General features: G+C 36.9%; 1 protein-coding gene across 1 annotated transcript; it reads right to left on the minus strand.

Annotated features, from left to right (window-relative positions):
* Window positions 1-13,527: 13,527 nt before the first annotated feature.
* Window positions 13,528-16,214, minus strand: LOC110936358 (chalcone synthase). The gene is made up of 2 exons (XM_022178725.2): window positions 15,968-16,214; window positions 13,528-14,607 (listed from the first exon to the last, which is right to left on the minus strand). Exons 1-2 carry the CDS (start codon window positions 16,152-16,154, stop codon window positions 13,598-13,600), a joined length of 1,197 nt encoding a protein of 398 aa, XP_022034417.1. The 5' UTR covers window positions 16,155-16,214; the 3' UTR covers window positions 13,528-13,597.
* Window positions 16,215-22,746: the final 6,532 nt, after the last annotated feature.

Genomic DNA, 22,746 nt, shown 5'->3' on the forward strand with positions numbered 1-22,746 from the left:
CGCGAAGTCCTTGGGTAATCTTCTGAGCCAATTCCTTCTTGCGATCTTCTTCTCTGGTGCGGACTAATTCATCGGTTAAGGTATTAGCTAATTCCACAGCATCGTCAATCGTGCGTGGTCTCGCAGCTTTAACGATGTTACGGATTTCTCCAATTAATCCCCAAATATAACGGGAAATAAGTACCGGTTCTGGCGAAGCCAGGGAAGGTACCACTCTCGCATATTCGAAGAATGTCGAAGTATATCCTCGACAGTCTACACCTAACATACGATGACTCAGGAACTTGTTTGCCATTTGTTCCTTCTCGTATTCGGGACAGAATTTTCTTTCGACAAGACGCTTAAATTCTTCCCAATTCATTGCATAGGCCACCCTTCTTCCTTTTGCTTGTAGCACCGTGTTCCACCATTCTAACGCCCCTTCTTTGAACAAGTTTGATGCATACATCACTTGATTTTCTTCAGCACATTTACTTATTGCAATTACTGCCTCGGTTTTCTCTAACCAACGCAGTGTTGCAGTTGCCCCTTCATTACCTGCAAATTCTGTGGGTTTACAGGCAAGAAATTCTTTGTAAGTGCAACCAGGCGTTCCAGCTTTCATTTTCTTAGGGAGTGGGGCTTGTTGCGGATCATGATCGTCATGATTGCTGTCACACCCCGAAATATCAGAGCATTGGCGTGACGGGACGGGTATCTTCATTGCACAGCGGAAGCAAATAAAGCTAAGACTTCTAGAAATTGAACGCCACTAAGTACTCGATTCTTCATGGTCCTCCTATCCCAACCGTGCCTTATCTTAAAATGCAACCTGAGAAAGAAACATGCGAAAAAGTCAACATAAAGTTGAGCGAGTTCATAGTTTATTTGTAAAAGATTTGAAATAAGTCTTTTTGAATGACCGGTTTTTGTTGTATTGTTGAATGTTTAAATACTTGAATGTTTAATTTCTTGAATGAAAACATAATATGAAACTTGTAGAATGTATGAATGTTTGAAAGTAACTTGTAAAATGCATCTGTAATGGAGTACTATGACTGTTTGAATGTATCCTGTAGAATGTATCTGTAACTGAGTACTATGAATGTTTGTGATCGCTAGTGGTTTGCAAGGCCACTAACATGTGTCACGACATAGGAAGCCACCAAACCTAGGCATTTTTGTCGACTTTGAGTGAGACACAGAAGCACTCATTGGTAGAAGTAGGCCAAGAGTGGGGTTGCCTGAAACCCATTAGATCTAACCTTTTGTTCCGCGGACTGAATGTATACGTTGATTAATGGTGCTTATGGTACCCTATTCGAGACATGATCTAGAATGGTTCACTTGAATGTTTTTGTACTCCATCTCACCATTTGTAAACATTGTAACATTTGTATCTTGTAAACTCTTGTATTTGTATTTTTCCGTAGTTTAGAAAACTAGAACTCGTGTGTATGCATTCTTCGAAAAATATGCTTGTTTAAAAAAAAACCGGTATAAAAACATAAGCTTTTCGTAAACCATTTGTGTCAGTTAAAACTTGCTTGTAAAATGGTTTAAAAATATGTAATCCTTGTATGCTTTGTAAAAAGTGCATGTCTTTCCACCCCGAAAACATTTAGAAAAATGTAAAATCGTAAAAAGGTGGGGTTATGAACTCACCTGAATATTCCTGTGCAAAGCTAACTATATACGACTTTGCGATGTCGTTTCCAACACGAGCCTCGCTAGCGTGCATTCTACAATATTCCTAACAGAGAATATCTAAATAAGTTTCGAATTAATGCGGTAACTAATCTACGTGTCACCGAGCTTTACCGAGTCGTTAATCGAATGATTTGACAGTATGTTGTCAACTTAATGATTAAGTTAATCTTTATCGCCCTGAGGAGTTGTACGTGTATGTGACGAGTGTTTTATGAAAGGAATATATAATAAACTCGTATTATATATCGTATGCCGTTTAGGCGTTTGAAATAAATATAAAAGTTATATTTATTTTTCAAAAGAATCGTCGAGTTATTGTGTTTGAAAATAAATATATAACTATATTTATTTCTTTTATAAAAGCATTCGCGTAGTACGATCTTTGAAATAAATATATAAACTATGTTTATTTTGGTAAAACAACTTCATGTTGCGCTATATTTAAAATAAATATAAATACTATATTTATTTGTTGTCGAAATAATTTCTGTTTCGTTGTTTTTGAATGTAGTAAAGTGTCGTCGAAAAAAAAAATTTATATTTGTATTTGTTTTATAAAAGTCGCTTTATTTTACGGATTTTCTTGAAAAACGGGCAGAGTTTCCTCTCTTTTTGGACGCCCCGACAACACAAGTTGTCGTTATTTTTCAAAAATTCAATCAAGATAATCAATATCAATATGTTAATTTCCATGACATGAATATAACTATAATCAATATGAATCAGTTCGAGCTCGGTTTTGCGTATAATAATAACAAGTGAATAATAATCGTCATAGATCCTTTACCGAGTCTTCGCGTGTCGAAACATCGAACCATTTGACTGAGTTGACCGGGTCAACCGAGTTGACCGGGTCAACCGAGTTGACCGAATCAGCTCTTGATGACTGAGTTGAGTCGAGTGAAATCTGACCCGTCCGATCCGCGCATGACCCGAACCAAACTCGACCACTGTTGACCCGAGCCATTGACCTGAACCGACCTGCTGACTGAAGTTTGACCAGACCCGAACCGAGTTAACTCGGCTTGACCGAGTTGACTCGGTTGCCTCCTGTGTAATCCGAACCGACTCATGAGCCAAACATAACACGAATCGAACTAACATCATCACCTGAAGAATGAATGAACTTGAATGTCTAAATCCGATACAAGGAGACTTACCGGAGCTCCTGCCGTCGAGCCGAACCATCTTCGGATTCGTGTCGGAATTCATCGTCATCTTCAGCAAACCGATGAACTTGTCGGATAAAACCTCAGACTGCTGGGTCGAGTCACGGACCGCCGGTCTGAGTCGCCGTCGCCGTGCATCACTGCCGCCGCCGTGAGCGGCGGCGCCGCTCTCTCTCCTTGGCCTCTCTCTCTCATCTCGATCTCTTCTCTCTTACTGTCTCTCTCTCTCCCGCTCGTGGCCGCCGCACCACCACCGGTTAGTGGTGGTGGTGGTTCGTTTCAGAACCAGAAAGGAGGTGGGGGTGTAGATCGGAGGGACACAGAAGGTGAGGGGGGAGGGGGGGTTTACCGGTGTGGGGTGGCTTGCCGGAAAGGGCCACCACCGCCGTGTACGGTGGCTCCGCCGCCGCATCAGTTCGCCGGAGAGAGAGAGCAAAAGTGGGAGGTGTGTGAGTGTTTGTTTGGTCTGCCATGTTGTGTATATGTTATCGAGAGGGAGAGACCACAGACTTATGTCTGTGGTTGCTTTGAGTTTGGGTGTGAAGTGAGGAGAGGTGGATGGCCTTTATTTATAGAACCCAGTGTTTTTAAGTCTATTGTGCAAACGAATGACATTCAGGTCATTTGTTTTATTTTTAGGGTGAAAATCTTTTGTAGAGATTTAATAAAAATCTAATATTTATGAGTAGGTTTAGGCTTGTGGGTTTTGGGCTTGGGCCCGGGGCCCACAAGTCCACCTCCTGAGTAAGTGGCCCGTAATTCCTGCGAGGCCCGATATCGCGACCCAAGCTTCATGAGCATATAATATTCGTGTAACATCCGTATTTGTCGGTGTCGTCAGCATTTCGTACGGTTTCAGTCCGTTGTCACTTGCTGTTCCGCAGATTCCACGCGAATCTTCATACGCGTACTATAGAGTCGGATAGCGTTCCTAGGCACTCCAAAGGCCTAATTAAGTTAATTAGCGTCGTAAACTCTATTTAATGTCGCGTAAATCTCCTGTTAATCACGTAATTAAGAGCGTAAATTACCGGTTGTCACAATTGCCGCCTCCATTTATGCTGTTACTGCCGTTATCTTCCGGAATACGTTTACTAGGAATTAATTGTGGTTCGGCAGGTTTCTGAACAGCAGCCACAATTTCTGGAATAGCATTGGCTATCCCTTGAGCAATAAAGTGTTCAATATCTTGTCTAGTTATATATTGATCTTCCTGATTTTGCTCGGACTGATTTACTTCATTAACTGGTTCACTATTAGCGTTTTCCATCTGCTAATTAGTATTAATAGAAATTATTAGTGTCTAATTATTAATAACAAAATCACAGATACATACACATATAATCACATAGATCAGCATAACATGCAAGCATAGTCAAAATTGTCGATGCCTCGACTTCTGTTTTGTTTCATATATTATACCTGCTTCAATACACACTTTTTATCTTACAGTGTTTTATTGCCCATTTTACAGAATCAGTTTTACTATTTTAGTTATAGTACAAACAAACTTTTCCAACCCTTTCCTATCTTTTGGTTTGCTGGCAGTTTCAGTAACGACGCTCCCTCTCGTCGTACTTCCAAGAAATCTGCTCCCCCATTTCCCTGATCCTATTCCCGGTGCCTATCAGTTCTTCACCAAACTGACGTAGCTCAGCTAAATTTTCATAGCTCATTGGCGGATTAGGGATAGGTTCTGGATCAAACTGTGGGAGAAAACTATAGGGACTATTAATTATATTTTGGAATTGCCAGTCATTGGTCCACCATTCCTCCATTTGGCCTAATGGTCGGGTGTGAACTAGTGGGTCTGGAATAGCTGGTCCTAGGTTTATTGGGAATTGGGCTGTAGCAGGATAAGAGAAAAGATTATCGTTGATAGGCTCTAGAACATCACAATTATCCAGTAGGCGGTCTATTTCGTCCTGGAATGTGATTTCCTCAGACTGTTTAGAGCTTTCTCCGATCTCTATTCCCTTTTGCTTTAGGTCTATCCCTAGTTCTGCTGGCTTGGAACTTTCTCCGGTTTCTATTTCTTTTCCCTTGCTCACACTCACAGGATTTTCTATTTTAGGGAGTCTCCTAGGTTTCCTTCTACGCACTTTTCGCCACCCTACATATCTTCTCTTCTTTTTAGGTTTGGCTTTTTCCAGCGGTGGAGCTTGGAATTCCAGAGGTTCCTCTATGTCAGCAATGTAACCAGTGAAGTTGTGGGAGACTTCAATCGGCACAGGATAGAGGTTAAGATTCTGAAATGCTTCCGACATCTCATTCATGCTGTACGGCATATATGCAAAATGCACAAAATGCTAAGTTAAAACTTTGAAACAAAGCTTAACAAATAAACATTTTTATTGCATACCAATTTGTACAACATACAGCAAACAGAACACACTCAGATCTATTTATTTATTTACTGGGAAGTAAATATTTCTAGGTTTTAAAGCTTAAAGATTTGCATTTTATGCTACAGTGGCGAGCAGATACAGATTTGCCCATTTTTCATCTAAGTTATTTTCCCTTGGTGGATTTTTATTAATTTCCTGAATTTCTGGGTTAAATCTCACTCTCTTGGTTCGGGGTTTCTTTTTCTCTTGACCTTTTCTAAGGATTGAATTCCTTTTCTCCGGTGTAAGTGGGTTTTCATAATTGGCCTTACGGACAAAGATTCTCTCTTCTAAATTGGTGGGAGTTTTGGAGGAAGAGGTTCCCTGTTCTGTAGGTGTACTATCTAATTTGCGATAGATAGCAGAAATCTTTTGTTTACCCATACTGTAATTTTAACAATTAATCAGTTAATAAGCATATATTCACAGAATAACAAATAAAACTTTCCTAATTAACATAGTGAGCTTAATCAGTAAGCTTAAAACAGTGGCTCTGATACCACCTTTTCCTGTCACGGCCCCCGACCCGATTTGACCCGTTTCAGGAGCCGCGGGACAGGAATCCCGTGGTATTTAATTTAGGCGACAGCGGAAGTCTTTTTAAAACAGGATCTCTTTAATAACTTAAACTGCTCGTTTCATAATTTAGGAATAAATTCCCAAAATTTACAATATTGTGATTCCTCAGGGAAATCTTTATTTTCAAAACATGTTCATTTATTTATTTACATTGAGCCACTTTTCTAAGCTGGGAGTGCTCCACGACACTTTTCTTTGCTCATACCAGATCACCTGAAACATGTTTGAAAAAGGTTTTGTCAGCAGGGAAATACTGAGTGAATCATTCAGTTTACTGAAAACGACACATTTGTTATAATCTACAGTATTAAGGGGAATTACAATGTTTCTGATATCAAACCAACTACCCACAGTATTTGTCACTCGACCAACCATTGGCTAGCCCATTTGTCCAATGGTGTCTGTGACTGTGGTCAGATCACCCCTTGGCCACCCGTTTGTCCAAGTGTGACGGGAAATAAGTAATGTGTACAAAACCCCACATACCGGCTGTAATTTGGTGATTACATAGACTTAATCCCTGTAATTATAACTGAAAATAGTTTGGAGTTTTGTAAAGCCATTGTCTCACAAACTGTGAGAAAAGAGTTTTATAAAAGAGGAATGACTCACATTGCCGATTTACGAGCAGAGTATAAGCTTTACTGATTAGCCTTTTAACCTAATTTAAATAACAATGCACACACAAACGGGATTAGTAACTAATTCAGCAGTTACGTCAATTCACAAGATTAAACCCTCACAACTATTATTAAGTGCAATACTTAACAATTCAATGGATTCACAACGAATGACAGAGCATAGTCCGAATTCGAACATCACTCAAACATTCAAGTCGAAATCACAATGAATAATAAAGTACAAGCTCAATTTGAGCAGCACTCGGACAATTGTTGGATAGTTATAATCGATCGGATGTTGAATCGTAATAGCGATCGAGTTATTACCCTGATTGCGGCAGCACCTCGTGATCGTGTGTGTTTAATTGTGATATATTGGCCTGAACTCGACGTACACAGAAGCGTTTTACGTCGTTCTAAGTCCCCTGTTCAAGTCCCAAGGTCGGCTATTTATAGCCAAAATTTGGCCTTGCTTACGGACCGTAAGCCTGATCCCTTACGGTCCGTAAGGGATACCTATAGACCCTAGACATGCCATGCACGGGAGTAGCTTGCATGAATCAATAATTTCAACCAATCAGCTGTTAGCAACGTTATTTTTTAGATAATTATCAAGTAGGGTTTGCCCCCCCCTCAAGTTTTAGGGGCCCTGATCCTGATTCCAATTGTTCTGAAAATTTTAGGGCTAGTGCAGAATTACTTGGGTGTCTCAATTAGGGTTTTCTTATTGACTAATTATTGTCCTAACTATTGTTTTTGGTGGCAGTTGTTACATGTTCTCACTACCCTCAAATTTAACACGAAGAGCATCCCAGATTGATTTTGATGTTTTGTCATGTTATAGCAGAATGAAGATGTCTTCTTTGATGGCTTGTTGAAGCAGACTGATCATCATCTTTTCGGCTTTGTACATGTTCCGTTCTTGATCAGTAAACTCTGATAAATCTTTGATAACCTGCAAATCTGTTCGAGGCAATACATATTTCTTCAGAATACATTCCCATGACCTAAGATGGTTTGCCTGAACCCAGTTTTCTAATCTGTCCTTCCACCCGTAGTATTCTTCGATACTCATCAGTTTCGGGGGCTTTTGAGTAGTTCCCGTCTCATTTTCTAAGTTCATGGTTTGTGCAATAACAGTTGGAGCAGACGGCGTAGCAAACGCGTTATAGAACTCGGTATCCATGATTTGTCAACACGTTGTTCAAAAACAGACACTTTGGAGCGAAATTAGAATCTAAGCACCCTTGGAGCGAAATTAGACAAACAAGTTTGGAGCCTCAGGATTATCAGGAGCGAAATCCCTTAAAACCTGCACTCTGGAGCGAAATTATAACTAGCACAGGAGCGAAATACCAAATTATGTCTCCCAGGAGCGAAATTAACCACAATCTCGAGCGAAATTAGGAAGTTTTTGGCAGCTATGAACGAATTCAAGAGTGTCCTGTTCGAGCGAAATCTGATCGGAGTTCAATTTGGTCCATTTTTAGTCTGTTTTTAAGTCTCAAACTTTCAGGGATTTAACTTTGTCCAATTATCTATAATCTGTGAAATTATGATCCAATTTTGACCGGTAAAACTCGTTCTGGTGAAGAAAGAAGGTGTAGAAGTAAGAAAACTTGATGATTTCCAGCTAATCTCTGCAGAACTCCTCCTCCTGAGCTCTGATACCACTTGTAGGATCGTGATCTGACCTGAATGAGTCGTTCAGAGGAGCTTTACTCTGTTTCAGGTGCGGAAAACAAGAAACAAAGCTAGAAACAACTGATTCTTCACTTTAACTACTGATTGTATTGATCTGAAAGCAATTACACTCAGCCTTCACACCGGCAGCACTTCGGCGTGGAATACAAGGCAATCGATACAGATTTCGCTCCAGGTGACCTATATATAGGCCACCTGATTTCGCCCCAAACTACAACAGCTGCTAGGAGCGAAATCACAAGGTTGATTTCGGGTGAAATCACCTGTTAAACACACAGGAGCGAAATCAGCATATAATACACATACACTCTCCTATTTTCTCGTAAAATGTGCCCTAATCTATACAATGCAATCTAAGACTCGATACAAGACGAAGTCGACAGATGTAGTGCATCAACACACTATAGGAAGATATAACACTATCTGTTTACTGTAAGACACTATACAGAATAAAACACTATTGATGAGGATAAAACACTATAAAAAGGAACAGTATATTAAATGATAAAACAATATAGGAAAGGAACAGTATATTAAATGATAAAACACTATAGGAAGATATAACACTATCTGTTTACTGTAAGACACTATGCAGAATAAAACACTATTGATGAGGATAAAACACTATAAAAAGGAACAGTATATTACATGATAAAACACTATAGAAAGATATAACACTATCTGTTTACTGTAAGTCACTATACAGAATAAAACACTATTGATGGGGATAAAACACTATGAAAAGGAGATTAAAGATACATGTACATAATATAACACTATTGACGGGGAATATAACACTACAACAAGAACTTACCGTAAACAATTAAATGTATAGAACAAATTGAATTCGAATCACATCCCTAATATATCGCCTGATATTTTTGGCAGTTATCTTTGGAAATCAATTAATTGATAAGAATGGACAATTACTAATATACCCTTTTGAATTAATTAAGATAAGGGACACTTGTCATTCCCAAATTATTTCTCACACTTCTCACAAAAGTTGGACTTTTTACAGGATCCTCTACTTATATATATATATATATATATATATATATATATATATATATATATATATATATATATATATATATATAGGGGGCTGCTAGAATGAGAACCACCCCGAGTTGTAAGAACCGCGAGAACTACACCCCACGGAGCGCCGTTCGCCGCGATTTTTTTTTACAAGTAGATGTGTGCGTTATAAACACGGCCGTAAAAAATCACGGCGAACGGCGCTCCGTGGGGTGTACTTTTTTACACCTCAAGTTTGGTGTTTTTTAATTTTTTTTCTTTTTTCTTTTTTTTTTCACCAAACTTGAGGTGTAAAAAAGTACACCCCACGGAGCGCCGTTCGCCGTGATTTTTTACGGCCGTGTTTATAATGCACACATCTACTTGTAAAAAAAAATCGCGGCGAACGGCGCTCCGTGGGGTGTAGTTCTCGCGGTTCTTACAACTCGAGATGGTTCTCATTCTAGCGGCTCCCTATATATATATATATATATATATATATATATAAAATATAATTAGCCGGTCTCTAAGACTAAGTACAACAATTAACAACAACAAATTTTAATTTTAATATCTATATTATATATATAGAGAGAGAGAATCATACAAGCAGGGCATATTTATTTACTACATTTATATTTTCCTTTTGTTTTCTGGTTGGCCAAAGATGGCGGCAACCAACAAGTTCTTTTTTTTAAGTTACTATATAATAGTTAAAATTACGATTTTGCCCCTTTTCAAAATAAACTTTTGGTTTTGCCCTAGCTTAAAAGTACGATTTTGCCCACAGTTAAAAATTACGAATTTTTGCCTCCAGTTGAACATAAAATTATGGTTTTTGCCCCCAGCTATGGTCCTTCCAAATTACGATTTATCCCCAGTTTAAAATTACCGTTTCACCCCCGTTCAAAATAAAATTTTCGTTTTGCCCGCAACTTAAAATTACGATTTTGCCATCAGTTAAAAATTAGGATTTTGCCCCCAGTTCAAATTAAAATTATGGTTTTGCCCTCAGTTCAAAATATGATTTTGCCTCCATTTCAAAATTACAGTTTTACCCCAGTTCAAAATTGCAATCTTGCCATCGTTTTTTTTAGACAAAACTATGGTAATGTTTATTTTACTTGGTTGACTCAGTGTAGTTTTTATTTGTGCCAAACAGCTGCCTAACACTCGCTAATTTGTCCTAACAAATTATTGTTTTGCCCCCAGCTCTAAATTACATGCCATCGTTTTAGTCATTTTTTTTGGCAAAACTGTGGTAGTGTTTTGATTTAATTGATTGACTCGATGTATCTTTTTTTAGATCATGTTATAAGTAGCATGTATAGGTAACCGAAATAAAGGCGTACATATTATTAAATCTATACATATAATAAAAGAAACCAATTAATGGACACGTGTCGATACGAGAGACATCTATTTTTTAGTTTTCTTGCCATATATTTATATTTAATTTTATCTTAAAAATTACAAGTTTTAAAATAATTTATCAAGTTATCCCATATTTTAAGTCGACATTTATCTATAACTATAACTATATCTCTATATTTATATTTATCTTCTAATATAGTCTTTATACTTATCTTTAGTTTATTATTTTGCGAGTAAATTGCACAAAACTTTCTTTATGTTTACTCAAACTTGCAGGTTCCAGCCTTAATGTTTAAAACTTGCTAAAAATATCCTTTAAGTTTATTTTTGTTGCTGGTTTAATCCTTTATGACTAACCAAGTTAATTATCTCAGTTTATTTCCCTCACATGCCTAACATGTGAGGATCCCACTATCGTTTGATGACCGACATCAACTAACTCGTAAAATGGAATGGGGATGTGGTGCAAACGCAAAACTGCCTGAAACCCAAGCAAAATTGCCTCTGTTTTCACCGGAGATGTAGTCCAAACACAATTGGATCTCTTAAATTTTTGGGGCCATTCACATGGAGCAAGCCCCTTTTCATTCCGAGCTATCAAATCCACTCGGAGAAGAGATCCAGCCCGCGTTTCGCTGACTAAATGCCAAACAAGCCATATTTGCAGGTTGATAGCCTCATGTTAGTTCTGTATGTAAATTCAAATTGAAAAGTACATTTCATTTTTTGTAGTTGTTTTCCTCTTTAGTTTTGATTACTTGATTGAGATAACATGTATTAGGTAGGGAAGAATAAAAACTAATATTTAGGTACAAAGCAATGGGTCATGAATGGGGAAAGAAGAAATAAGGTTCTGTTTGTTTTTTGGCCAGAAGTACTTCTGGCCACTTATGTCTGCGCCGCGCAGACGCGGGCAGACGTTTGGATGCTGCAGATTGTTTGTTTTCTCGCAGACCTTTCATTAAAAAAGGTCTGCGAGACCTCTTCACCACACAGACATGTTCCCATGTCTTCACCACACAGACACAAACCTCTTCTTGGCTCTTCTTCCACACCTCCACCCCCACATCCTGCCACCACCTCCACCACCACATCCCTGCCACCACCGCCACCTGATACATCACTACCACCTCTACCACCACATCCCTGCCACCATCTCCACCACCACATCCCTGCCCAAAAACCCAAAAAAAAACTATCAAGTGAAGACGATAAGGTTTCATAAACAGCAGTTGAGATATCATCATCGTCATCAAAATCAACCAATCCCAAATCCCCCTCACCCCCAAACTCTCCTTTCCCTTTTTACAGTGAATCCTCGTTGAATCCATAAACAAAAAAAAAAGACATGGTGGGAAATGGAAATGGAAAGCCAAAAATATCATCAAACAGAACTGATTCACCTTCACACGCACCGGATTATAAACTAATTGAAGCTTCCGTTCGGAAATTGATGACGTCAGATGAAGATAATGTTAGAATTAGGGTTTCAGAACGTGATTTGATTAATAAAAAACTCTAAATCGAACCCCAAATCGGAGATCGAGGGAGCGGTGGGTGGTTGTGGTTGTGGTGGTAGATGAAGGCAGAGGAGAGAGAGACGGTGGAGGCGGTGGTTGTGGTTGTTCTTGATAGTAGATGAGGCCGAGGAGAGAGAGACGGTGGTGGCGGTGGTGTAGTGGTGACGGTGGTGGTGGGTTTGCGGTAGGGCTGTTCATGAGCCGAGCCGAGCTGAGCCAGGCCAAGCTCGGGCTCGGCTCGATTATAAACCGAGCTGGCTCGGCTCGGCTCGGATTTGAAACCGAGCTGAAAATCTAAGCTCGGGCTCGGCTTGGTTTTAAACCGAGCTAGCTCGGCTCGGCTTGGTTTGGCTCGATTTTATAAAAAAACTAATATATACCTCTTAAAATTTAATAGCCTAAAATATTATTCAATAATTTAAAAGAATATATTCAAAATAAGTTCAACCTAATACAATTCAAACCAAAATCAAGTTTAACAACGCAAAATAAGTTTTAATTTCAATAAAATACAATATTAGTTCATTAGTATGGTAATCAATCTTCAAATATGCCATGAATATCAAATTACAAACCTATATACATGTAAATAATAATCAGTTTTTTTGTAATATATTATAATGTATATAAAACTAAAACTTATTATAAGTAAAATAATTCGAGCTAAACCGAGCCGAGCTACAAAGCGAGCCGAACCGAGCCAGCTCGGCTCGTTACGAGCCGAGCCGAGCTAGGCTCACTTTCTAACCGAGCCGAGCCGGCTCGGCTCACTTTTAAACCGAGTCAAATCGAGCGAGCTTTTTCCGAGCTAAATCCGAGCGAGCTTCGAGCGAGCTCCGAGCCGCGAGCTTTTTGAACAGCCCTAGTTTGCGGTGGTGCTTGGTGAGTTGGTGGTGGTGATGAAGGCAGAGAGAGGGATCGAGAGGAGAGAGATCTATGGAGGGTGTGTGTGAGAAGAGGAGGGTGTTTGTGAGAACTGGTTTATGTATAATAAAAAAACAAACCCTGTTCTTCTTGCAGACTGCAGACATTTGGTCCACCTCTTCTCCTACAGATGTCTGCAGATGTGGTCCGCAGACTGCAGACCTTTTGGATCTTAAAAAACAAACACCACCTAAGTGAATTTAATGGACTTTTGTAATACACAAGTTTATAACCTAATAATAGAAAAATAAAAAAACAAAGTAAAATGTTCTAATATGTAAATAGTATATCAAAGTTCTTATTACCAAAAACGTATTTTGACGATTGTGTGTGTTAACTGATTACATTATATTTATTCAAGTTGTGTAGTACACGTGCTTATTCAACTCATGTTATACACGAGGTTCTAACCTAATTAAGAAATATTCGATTTAACACCCCGCAACGCGAGCAACGCATAACAGTAGTTGTATCCAAACTTAGAAGTACACATAATTGTTTACTCAAGATATAAAGCATTGAACATAAAAAAACTCCATGATTATTTAATTAATGCAAGTAATTATTTAATTAACTTCAGTTCCACAAAAGACAACTTATCACCATCACTAAATTTAGGGGGCAATAGGCATGGTTGTTGGGACACTATGAAGGACCACCGTCTCAACCGTCAAACCCGGCCCAAAACCAAACAGAACACCCCAGTCCAAACCCTCGCCGGTGGTTGCAGCACCGTCTTCCGCCGACTTCTTCCTCATCTCATCAAGAATAAACAACACACACGCACTTGACATGTTTCCGTACTCGCTCAGAACATGTCGAGTGGCTCTCATCTTCTCCTCTTTTAGTTTCAGCTTTTGTTCTACCTGATCCAGAATTGCGGGTCCACCGGGGTGCGCAATCCAGAATATCGAGTTCCAATCGGATATACCCAAAGGCGAAAACGCCTGGGTCAATGCCTTCTCGATATTCTTCGAGATCAACCCCGGTACATCTTTCAGGAGGTGGAACGTCAGTCCCACCTCCCGAAGGTGACCATCTATCGCCCCTTCTGAATCAGGTAGAATTGTCTGCGCAGCAGACACCATTTGAAATAAGGGCCGCTCGTTCGTCAAGTCAGGGTCGGAACCGACAACAAGCGCAGCGGCCCCGTCCCCAAACAAAGCTTGACCAACCATGGAGTCAAGGTGAGTGTCACTAGGTCCACGAAACGTGACTGCGGTGATCTCTGAACAAACTACAAGGACACGTGCGCCCTTGTTGTTCTCCGCAAGGTCCTTAGCCATGCGGAGAACCGTGCCGCCTGCAAAACAACCTTGTTGGTACATCATGAAGCGTTTGACGGACGGGCGGAGTCCTAGGAGTTTGGTGAGTTGGTAATCCGCACCGGGCATGTCGACTCCGGAGGTGGTGCAGACGATGAGATGCGTGATTTGTGACTTTGGTTTTCCCCATTCTTTGATGGCTTTAACGGCGGCTTCCTTACCGAGCTTTGGGACCTCGACCACCACTACGTCCTGACGGGCGTCGAGCGATGGAGCCATGTACTCGCAGATGCTCGGATTCTCTTTAAGATACTCTTCTGTGAGATGCATGTATCGCTTTCTTATCATAGATTTGTCGCCTGCAATATTTCATGCACGCATGATTAGTTAATCATGTATATAATGATAGTTAACAACTTATGGGGTTGGTTTCGGTACAAATCATATTTATCCTACAAACCGTAAGAACAGATCCTAACACTTAAAAAAAAGTTAAATTAGCACATACTAAAACAATACATACATAAAAGTAACACTTTTGAATTATATTAGCACATTAAAATTAATCAAGATAATTGATTTTAGCACATATGTGAAATGATATCAGCACTTTTCTTTATCAGCACATTGAAAACAAAAGGAAGATCCAAATAAAGAATTAATTGCTTGTTAGCATAATTATAAGGAATTCAAGATAATTAATATTATTTAAGTTATCATTTTACCATTTATCTATAATTGGTTGGATGCCACATGACACTTTTTAAATGGTTCTTACAGTTTGTATACAAAATGTGGTTTGTATTTGATCCTACACCAACAACTTATAATTATATATACAACTTTTGAAAAAGAAAGTACTTAGTTTAATCAAATTTAACATCCCAAAAGTCAGTTCCAATATTTTTCATTACTTTTTTTTAGTACAATATATATATTATTACAGGGCCGTCTATGGCCAAGTGCAGAATGGGCCTGTGCACAGGGCCTAAACCAATATAGGGCCCAAAAATTTCTTTTTTTATATATATTTAAAAAAAATTTTGTATGTTTTTATAAAAAAAAATTATTAGACCTGTGTTTAAATGTTACAGGGCCTGTTTATTAAGTTTAAATGGACCTGTGTTAATGAACTAGTGTATGGGTGTGTGCACAAGAAATGAATAAACTCAATTGAAATGGGTCTGCCTTAGTATAACAGTTTAATAGGCCCAGGTAAATAAACAAACATATTTCAAATCAAACCCATTAGAGGGTGCTGGGCATTGTGCGACTGTGCGGGAAAAGAAGACCATCATACGTTGTTTTCACTGTGACACTGTGTGACCAGACCAGGCGACCATCATCATCGACGTAAAGGGTTTTGTTTAAGGGCGAAATTGAGGGTTAACCAGGATATCATCATCATCGGTGCAGGAATTTTTTGGAACATCGAATCAAGGGTTTAGCAAATAGGGCCTAAATTTTTATCTCGCACAGGGCCAAATTATTTTTTTACATTTTCGGAGACGGCCCTGTATTATTACAATAGGCCAAAAGTACGAACAAATTAAACAAATGATTTGAGGCGAGAAATAAAGAAGTACGATCAAATCTCAAGATCTTTTTAAAGTTATCTCGTGAAATTCTGAACCACTTTAAGTGTCACGTATATATGTTGATTTTACTAATTATGAATGTGAAATACGGATGTAAGAATAAATCTAAATAAATACATACACATGCGCTTGAACTTTTCTTTGAGATCAATCATGTGCTCGCTTTTAGTGATCCGAAAGTAGTAATCGGGGTAGTCAGCTTGATAGACCCAATTTGAGGGAGTCGCGGTGCCGATGGCAAGAATGGTGGCGGGACCTTGAGCCCGTTGAGCCTCTCTGAAGGCAGCAATATCAATTGAGGAGGCCATTAATTGTTGTTTGATCACCAGCAGGGACAAATGGTGAGTGGTGAGAAAGTGAAATGCAAATGATGGTGGTGAACAAGAGGGTCGAGGGTTTGTTATATAGAGGGCGTGGTAGGTTGGGGTCCCATATTAGAGCATTCACATCGTAGCCACCAAAATCTCTAAGAAGAAGTTTTCATGTTATTATAAAAGGTATAAAAGGTGGTTGTGAGTGGAGAAGAGAGAAAATGTTACTATTTATCTGTATATTTGAGGAGACACTGTTCACCCTCTAGAAAATGTTACTATGTATCTATATATTTAAGAGGACATTGTTCATCATCTATAAAAGCAATTACTTTATAATATTATTTTAAAGGTTTGTACCCTTTCGTTTAAAAGTTATGTCCGTTAAAAAGAATTACTTTAGAATAGTATCAACTTGAGGATTTTCCCACTTTGTTTAAATGTAACATCCATTAAAGCAATTAGCTTAGAATATTACTTTAAAGGTTTGTACCTTTTCGTTTAAAAGTTGTGCCCATTAAAAACAGCTAGTATTAAGCACCCTCCGTGTTGCGGCGGAGGCGAGCACTAATGCCACACTAACTGCAGTGACCACTGACACCGAACTTGCGGCGTGTTAATGCGAAAAAAATTAAACCAAAACGTAAAACATAGAATAAAATAACTAAGTTGATCCAGGACTTGTGCGTTACGATGAACCCGCGTCTATTTTTTCCTGTTTAACAGGTTCATCGTAATCTATATATAATATATATCATTACCACTATACAAACCATAATGCATACATTACAACAACCATTGCATCAATATGTTGCAAATTATATTTATTCAAGATTTTGGCTAAATTAATTAGATTATTATAAATAATAATAATAATCTACAAATAAAACAACACCATTTTGAATGGATCAAATCGATTGAATATGGTAAGATAATAAAACCATTATTTGATTAGGTTACAACCACTTAAGCACAATTTACAACTATACATGCATACAAAACATATTGAATTTGGTAAGGTAATGAAACTATTATTTGATTAAGGTACAACTACTTAAGCATAAATTATAACCAAACATGCATACATGGTAAGGTAATGAAACTATTATTTGATTAAGATACAATTACTTAAGCACAAATTACAACAAAAAATGCATACAAATGTTCTAAAATAATAGTATATAAGTTACTTTATAATATGACAATAAAGGTTTAAAAGCAACATTGATTACCATATTCTAAATAATCTGATATTATGTAACATTATGAAAAACCAATTGAAATAGTTATACTCTTATACAATTAGCAACTTGGGTTCCCTCTCTAAAATGAAAAGTGGCGACTTTTAAAAAACCATACATACATACCCCTTTGTTTGGGTTGCCTCTATAGAATGAAAAGTGACTTTTAAAAAAACTACACATACATACCCCTTTGTTTAATAGGGGGAGGTTCATTTGAGAAGAATCTTCTTGCAAGAAGAAAAATAAATTAATCTAGGCCTTTTGATCAACGGTTGTGAATCAAGATATAATTTTTGTCTACTTTTAATTAATGTTTTAATTAATAAGGGTATGATAGACATTTTGATGCAGAATGCTAATAAATATTAAAATGGTTACTCAAGTCTTATTAATGCTACCATAATTTCCTCATTCACCACCATTAATGTGTTGGTCCTACACCAATTTTATTAGAAGTGACCAAATTATTTAAAAGTGTTGGGGTCCTACACGTATTTTATTATGAGTCGCAAAATTATTTAAAACTCTTGGAGTCCTACACATTATGTATCTTACACCAAAACATTGTTTTTATGGTGTAGAAAATGTTGAGTATGTAGGATCATGTGCATGATTGTTTTTATTGTGTAAGGTGCAAAACTATTTTATAGGATAACTCATTTAATGATTAGGGTTCATTAATTTGAATAGCAAAAATAAAGAATAGACTCATTAAATGATTTATTTAAATTACCTTTGTACCCTTTATTCTTTTTATTCTTAATTTATAGTTTCTTCTCATTTAAACTCTCCACTTGTTTAATATTATATATATATACACACACAATTACCAACTTGGGGTTTATACCCTTTCGTTTAAAAGTTGTGCCCGTTAAAAACAATTACAATTACCAACTTGAGGTTTGTATCCCTTAGTTTAGAAGTTGTGTCCGTTAAAAGCAATTACTTTAGAATATTACTTTAAAGGTTTGTACCATTTCGTTTAAAAGTTGCATCCATTAAAAACAATTACTTTAGAATAGTACAAACTTGAGGTTTTTACCAATTCGTTTAAAAGTAACATCCATTAAAGCAATTACTTTAGAATATTACTTTAAAAGTTTGTACCCTTTTGTTTAAAAGTTGTGCCCATTAAAAACAATTACTTTATAATATGACAATAAAGGTTTAAAAGCAACATTGCTTACCATATTCTAAATAATCTAATATTTTGTAACATTATGAAAAACCAATTGAACTAGTTACATATATGAAAAATCAAATGAAAAGAGTTTCATTTATATGTTATGAGACATCCCATCCAAACCAAACAATTACCTCTGCTTAAAACAGACGTCGTTTGTCTTTTAACATTGAGAAATATTAAATTAGTTAAACGAGTTGGTTTATAAAAGTGAAGTGTCTCTTTATGATAATACATTTAGCCGCCACATGAACTTTGGATAAGTAAATGTCCGTTCGTAAGACATAAGAAAAATTGATGTGTTAGCAAGAGAGGGTGTCCAACAAGGCTTTTCTTATCTCATTATTACATCATAAAGCCTAATATTAAAAGACTTTCAAGTTCAAAGTTGGCCCACATCAAACCACTGCCTTGTGTATTCAAGTATTAAAGGTCTGGCCCACATTCCAAAGGACAAACCACTGGCCAGATACAATGTAGTAGCAGATGGTTCCTTTGGTAAATGTATATCTAGCAGCAGATGTGGTTAAACTGCGGGTAATTTGAATTTTAAAATGCATGGGATATGTAATTTTCAATTAATGCATGTCACTCGCCAATAAACATCTGTTGAGATTCAAAATTCTGGCTCCACATTCAAAATTTAAAATTCAAACCATATATTCTAACCCTATAAATAAGGGTTAATAATCTGGCTCCACATTCAAATCTCTCCCGCTTACATCTATGAGCGTGTCTCTGCCTCTCAGATGCATCTTTCTCGTGATTCAGCCGCTAATCTCCGATTACACTTCTTTGTTCGAATGTTTGGTGATTATGTTTACATGTTATCGTTCCAGTATCATTGTTCCAACATCATCGTTTCAATGAACTTTCCCATCACACATCAACCTTTCAGTATCGATGTTGCAGTATCATTGTTGCAACATCGTGATTAGTTGCATGTGATATCTTCTTTGATGGGAGACTTCCATGGTTTTATAGAAAGTATATATAGATTCGTGCAATATCGTGAAAAGTCAGATGTAGTACAACAGTTCTGTTTCGCCCTTTGCATGGTAGGTTTGTTTCTTATTTTAAGATGTAGTACAACAGATGTAGTACAACTATTGATGATGTTCAGAGTTTTTATAGACACTGAAATTTTAGAATAGTTTAAGATGCATGTTTATATTATTAAAATGAGCTATTACATAGAAAAATAAAAATTTAAAGAAATATTTATAAATGATTACACACTAGAGTTAACACTTGCTAGGATTTCATAGACTCTGGCCTTTCTCCATGTGATTTCATGTTCTCTTTTGATTTTCAGGTCAGTTAGCATGTTGCAGATTTTCTGATTCAGTTTTAGAAGTTGTGTCAGAAACTCCTCCGAATTCTTCTGGAAATCTGATGGAGGAGAGTGGAGGACTTCATCGAGCAATGCTATGCTGTTCCAGGTTTTGTTGTAATTAGTGTCATTTATTATGTCGACTTTCCTGTTTAGTTCTTCGTCTGTTCTTTGTTCTTTGACTGACCACATGGAGAAGTGTGTTTTAACATTGTTGGTGTCTGACCAGTGGTAGAAGCTGAAGTTTGCCATGTAGATTTTTTGTTGGTTTTCTGATTTGGAACAATTTTTGACAGAAAGTGATTTGTAGGACAATTTGTTGATATTTTGAATCAAAAGTAATCATCGGTCTTTTATAGAGTTTAAAAACGCGTCTACCTGGTAAATGAAGAGTTTAATTGTAATTGTGATAATCTGCTTTAGTTCTTTGAACTTCAAAATTTTGTACCTTGGGTTTCTTGGTATTTAGTTTTACAGTTTTCCCATAAAAGTTGGGGTTTGGATAGGTGTTTGCATTAAAAGATTGTTGTTTTGAAATATACATTAATTAATATGTTTATATTAAATGTACACGTTTTCATAATACCAAATTTCAGCATATAAACTCATAGTCACTTCACCTGTTTTTCATCACGTTTCCTACGAAGATATCATAATTTCAGGAAAGTCGAGTAATATAGTTTATTCAAATGGCATCATTCACAAATACAAAATCAGATGATTTCAAGCAGCGTTTTGTCAGGCAAATCGAGGAACAGGTGTATGAAGATAGGGCTACTCTTCAAGAGTTGAAGAGATGTTTTGATGGATTGCAAGTTACCCTGTTGACTAGAGAGCATGTTTCCAGAGATCTTATGCGGACGCCTTCAATCTCTGTTCGTGAGCTTTGTGTTGTCAGTAATATAGAGTGCGGTGATAGAGACGTGGAGTTCATGGCGATGTTGAAGGACATACATCGAGAGGTTCAGCAATCGATGGAGTTGAAGCTAAAGTTTCTTAATTCTTGCTGTTATTGTTAGATTTGAAAATTAATGTTGTTCAGTATTGGAGTTTTAGTTTTAATGTTATGAATAAATGAATAAATTTTAGATTATGTTAATGTTGAATTATGTTTGAACAAGTTGTGTTTTGTTTTTAGTTATTTAGTGTTTGAGTAAGATTTAGATTATGTTCATGTTGAATTGTGTTTGAACATCTGTTTGGTAAGTCAACAGATGTTTAATAGTATGAAGGGTTGGTTTGATGGTGAACAGATGATAAAAAGATAAAACAAATGTTTAGAATTTTATCAGAAATAGCAGTTTTTTGAAGAATTTGTGCTCTTGCAAATTACAGAGAGTCAATACTTTGAGTTGTAAAAGGTCTGTTGTAGTTAAAGTTTGGCAAAAGAGAACATTTGCTGATGATGAAACAACTGTGTATTCTAACGACTGTTGATACTAACAGTGGTTGGGCTAATGATGACTAAGTATTATTATATAACGTCTGCTGTAAGTATTATTATATAATTTTGTTTATCAATAACAGTTTTATGGAAGAATTTACGGTATATTTTGGTGTTATAAAATTTGTGTTGTAGCTAAAGTCTGACAAAAGAGAACATCTGCTGATGAATAAATGTCTGAAGATGCAAAGGTCTGCTGTGGGTCAACAGATGTTAACGAACAACAGATGATATAAAATCTGAAAATGCTTAACAGAGGATTTGATACTAACAGTGGTTGGGCTAATGATGAATAAGTATTATTATATAATGTCTGCTATAAGTATTATTATATAATTTTTTTTATCAACAACAATTTTTTGGAAGGATTTACCGTATATTTTTGTGTTATAAAAGGTGTGTTGTAGCTAAAGTTTGACAAAAGCGAGCATCTGCATAAGAATAAATGTCTGAAGATGCAAAGGTCTGCTATGAGTCAACAGTGGTTGATAAAAATGATGAATAAGTATTATTATATAACGTCTGCTATAAGTATTATTATATAGTTTTTTTTATCAACAACAATTTTTTTGGAAGGATTTACCATATATTTTTGTGTTATAAAAGGTGTGTATTTGTGTCTATAGTCTGACAAAAGAGAGCAACTGCTGATGAATAAATGTCTAAAGATGCAAAGGTCTGCTATGGGTCAACAGATGTTAACGAACAACAAATGATATTCAATCTTAAAATGCTTAATAGAGGATTTGATACTAACAGTGGTTGGGCTAATAACAGATGTTAGAATTACGACTGTTGAGTTACACCGATTTAAAAAAACTGTTTTTGAAACTTCTGCTTGCCTAAAAATACATCCACTATTAAAGGTTACTGTCTGTTGTCATAATTTCTATTTATGCTAATGACTGTTGATTTACTAAACTGCTGACTGTCATCCATTATGACAACAGAGGTTCTAACGTGGGCAGATGTTAGCTAAAAATAAAACAACTGCTGAAAGTTATCATCTGTTCTCATAACTTCTGTTTATCTAACGATTGTTTGACTCACACTGTTCCCAACGACCAACAGAGGTTTCCAAACAACTGTCATCGGTTGGCGCAAGAGAACTTCTCACGTGGACAGATCTTAGCCATCAAATATTTGTAATTACTGCCACGTCAGCATTCACTTCTTCTCTCTATATAAAAGCTGTTTCATCCCTAAATCGAGGTTCTACCACTGCAGTCTCGAATTCAAAATTCTCAAAAACAGTTTCCAACATATTAAAAATCCTCCAATTTAAATCCTTTTTCATCCCCAAATCACCTTCTTTTCCGATCATGTCTCTGAACATCAAAAACCCTCACAACTACCTCCCCATCTTCGAGAAAACTAGCAAAAAT

This window comes from Helianthus annuus, chromosome 4 (genome assembly GCF_002127325.2).
Source record: "Helianthus annuus cultivar XRQ/B chromosome 4, HanXRQr2.0-SUNRISE, whole genome shotgun sequence".
In the NCBI taxonomy this organism is placed as follows: domain Eukaryota; kingdom Viridiplantae; phylum Streptophyta; class Magnoliopsida; order Asterales; family Asteraceae; genus Helianthus; species Helianthus annuus.